Below are 3,408 nucleotides of genomic sequence, written 5' to 3'. Positions count from 1 at the left end.
ACCCGGCACTGCTTTGCAAGCTTCAGGCACAGACACCCTTCTTCAGGCCTAGGGAGAGCGTGCCGGTGTTTTGTGTTCTCCTAATGCGCATGACCGTCCACGTTGTTGAGTCAGATGTCATGCCTAAGACTACAGGTGAGGAGGCTGTAGCCATGTCGGTCAAAGGACAGGGGCAGATGAGGTTCTTTGGGTGAATCCGGTATTTTTTCATTGGACCAACTTAAATAATTGTAAAACATTTACTTAGCAAGCTTTTGGGTTGAAAAACTGTCCTGCAGTTGGCCTCTGCAGTTGGCGTGCCACGGTGATGTTTCTTCAGCTTGGCAAATGGTTTTTAGATCCGAAAGCTTGCTAAGGAGAATTTTTCCAACTGTTTGAGCTGGTCTAATGAATAGATATCCCATTTATCCAAAGCACCATGTCTGCTTACGTCTGTGACCTAATAATTTGAGCTGGTCTAGTCAAAGATATCCCATTTATCCAAAGCACGTTGTCTGCCTATGTCTAAGGTAGGGCGGCCGCCATAGAGGACAGTCCAGTTATCCTCTATTGATACGAAACCGGGTGCCTTTGATGTCCTCTCTTTTTCTCTCGAAGAGAAAAACGTGCTCTCTTTCTTCAAGAGAAAACCAGAAGACACAATGGCGCTGGGGTTCGTACAGACAGAGGACAATGGGAACACCCTGTATGACGGCCGCCCTATCTTGGACATAGGCAGAAGGTGGTTTGGATAAATGGGATCTTTGATTAGATCTGCTCAGATTATTAGTCGTAGACATGGGCACGTATTTGTTTTCCTTTTATTTAAAGGCATCCGGTCTCATATGGACAGAGGACAACGACGAGCCCTCCACGACAGCTACCCCAGGTGTGGCAGGGTCTCTCTCTCCTGCACCCCCAACGTGCTCCCCAATGGCAGAAATCAACATAGGAGGGGGTGGGGGGAGAAGGATGGGCGTGCGCATGCGCAGCGGCCGGAGGAAGCGAGCCGTGTGGAAAAACAAGCCGCGCTCGCCGCACGCATGTATTCCCCCCTGCCCCCGTGTGCGCATGTGCGGGGAGCCCAGGCAGCGTTGGGAGCGGGCCTCCTTCCCCCCGTGTGCGCATGAGCGGGGAGCGGGCCTCGCTCTCGTCTCTCCCCCCCCGGTTGTGCGCATGCGCGGGCCGGTCCGCGAGCGCGGCGAGGCCAGCAGCCGCCTCAGAGCGGGCGGGCGGGCGGAGGAGGCGGACGAGGGGCGCTGTGTTGCCGCTGCCGGGGAGCCGCCGGCCGGAGCAGAGGAGAGGCGAGGGGGGAGGGGAGGGGAGCCGCAGCCCGGAGCAGGGCCCAAGGCATGGTGCCCGCCGCCACCGCGGGGGGAGGCAGCTCCTGGCGCTAGGGCACCGTCCGGGGCACGCAGCATGGTCCGGGAAACCAGGCACCTCTGGGTGGGCAACTTACCGGAGAATGTGCGCGAGGAGAAGATCATCGAGCACTTCAAGCGGTGAGTGAGGGCGGGGGGGCCCCGTCGCCGTCCCGCAGACCGGAGCGCACCTCTGCCCGCGGGCCCGGCCGTCCTCGCTGCGGATCATCCCGTCTCTCTCTCGTGTCTCTCGTCCTTGTGCCGAGCTATGTGTTTATCTCGGCGCGTCTCGCAAGGAAGGAGGTTGTGGTGGGGCTGGCTGTGGAGCAGAGAGAGGGGCAGAAAAAAACCAGGCTGGAAGGAAACCGCTTGGTTTGGCATCCCCTGCCTTGAGAAACACGCCATTTGGGACCTATCCTGCTGGACTCTGCGCTGGGGGAGAGAGATCCTTGCTTTTTTAATTTTTTGTCTTTAAAAAAAAAAACACCTGCTCTCCTCCGCACCTGTCTTCTGCATGGTTTTAGTTCCCCTGCTGCCTTCCTGATTTTTTTTTTTTTTTTAAATATTTTTTCCTTTTTGAATTATCTGAGGAGATGAAACCGGGTGAGAGATTCAATGCTGCTCTTTTTTTTTTTTTTTTTTAAACATTTTTTATTTTTTGGGAACCGAGGCTGACAAACATTGGGAATGTGTCAGGAAGCACGAAATAAAAGTTCGAAGGGAGCGTTTTTAAACTGCCAGGATTGCCTCTTGCGCTCGGACTCCGCTGGTGGGGTTTGAAAGCTTCCTTTTGAATCTTTCTGCCGTGCACGAAAATGACGGAGCATCCTTAATAATGAGTCATTATGGGAAAAAAAAAATTAGACTCAGTTACTAAGACATGAGGACCTTGGACTAGGAAATGGAAGAAGGAGCAGTAGAGCTGCCTTGTGGCTTTTATAAATGGAGGATCATTGATTATTTTGGTGGTTGCTTGTTCTAAAGAGATTCAGTCTTCATCTTGGAAAGGAGCCTGCCTGCTCATAATCAGGGGGTTGCGCATAGGAAGCTCATTTGCACCCGTTTAAGCTAGGCAGAGTGGGGTGAAGCCCCACTGTAAGGGGCCTCTCGTTATTTCACATCAGTCATGAGTAAGGCAAGGGAAAAAGGAGAAGCTAGGCAGAGTGGGGTGAAGCCCCACTGGTAAAGGGCCTCTTGTTATTTCACATCCGTGGCTGATAAGGCAAGGGTACGTGACTTGAACCCAGGCTCACACACGGGGTTGTTGAGGTTGAGCAGCGGGGACTAAAGAAAGGGTCTGGTCCTACCCTTCACTCATTTGCAAGAGAGGGAGCGCATTTGAATGCCTTTGCCTGGAGTAGATGCAGGCAAAATGCAAAAGTGCAGACAAGCATAGCGTCCTCCGTCCCCTACTGGGTGTCTGCACCTTGTCATTGCAATGGGCTTCAGGGGCTGGGAAATTCACATGCACAAATGTGCAGACACGTGCATTGCAGCATTTGCGGCTGGGTGACATGCAGCCGGGCTTGTCCCTGGGCAGCTCTGTGGATCCGAGAGACGTTTGCCTGCTTTTCTGTGGGGCCCTCTTATACTCCCGAGGCTGGGGGAGGGAAGGAGGAGGAAGCATTCAAGGAGAGATTTCTATTTCAAGTGGTGGATGGGTGCAGCGGTCTGGCTTGTGTGAATGACTTTCTAAAATGGCGGCTAGGACCCAGTTTGTGGGAAAGCAGAGCAGATCTGCCTGCACAGAGGGAGGTGGGGAAAGGAGGCGGCTTGGCAAAGGCAGGCAGCGGCAGGAGCTGCGTAGCAGGAGTTCTCCAGGCTCCCAAATCCCAACTGCGGGGAGTTAAAGGCGTGCTCCGAAATGTGGAAAGAAAGCACGTCAAGAAACCTGGAGTAGTGAGCGTACGCAGAAAGGCACAGCCGCTTTAGATCCTTTTTTTTTTGTTCGTCTGGAATAAGCACTTGCCTATTCTGAAGACTAAATTTAGTGGGGTTTTTTTGTTTTCTTTTAAGTCTGTAAGCCTTCATATTACTTAATCAAGGTCTCCAGCATCTGAACGGTCTA

At 53.0% G+C, this 3,408-nt stretch overlaps 1 protein-coding gene and 1 long non-coding RNA gene across 5 annotated transcripts in view; both read left to right on the top strand.

Moving 5' to 3' along the window:
* Positions 1-1,226: 1,226 nt before the first annotated feature.
* Positions 1,227-3,408, top strand: part of SPEN (spen family transcriptional repressor) — a 98,942-nt gene continuing 96,760 nt past the window's right edge. For 2 of the 4 annotated variants that reach the window (XM_019511985.1, XM_019511983.1), the window contains exon 1: positions 1,227-1,481. In XM_019511985.1, the coding sequence (XP_019367530.1) occupies positions 1,399-1,481 (83 nt within the window). In that variant the 5' untranslated portion in view covers positions 1,227-1,398. The remainder of the gene's footprint in view (positions 1,482-3,408) is intronic. The other 2 variants (XM_019511984.1, XM_019511982.1) reach the window with 1 other exon arrangement.
* Positions 1,489-3,408, top strand: part of LOC109293849 — an 11,761-nt gene continuing 9,841 nt past the window's right edge. Inside the window, exon 1 of the long non-coding RNA XR_002096414.1 lies at positions 1,489-1,943. This is a non-coding gene — a long non-coding RNA (uncharacterized LOC109293849). The remainder of the gene's footprint in view (positions 1,944-3,408) is intronic.

This window comes from Gavialis gangeticus, unplaced genomic scaffold (assembly GCF_001723915.1).
Source record: "Gavialis gangeticus isolate Ggan-Ray unplaced genomic scaffold, GavGan_comp1, whole genome shotgun sequence".
NCBI lineage: Eukaryota > Metazoa > Chordata > Crocodylia > Gavialidae > Gavialis > Gavialis gangeticus.
The sequence above is the reverse complement of the archived record's forward strand: the minus strand, read 5'-3'. Positions and strand labels throughout refer to the sequence as shown.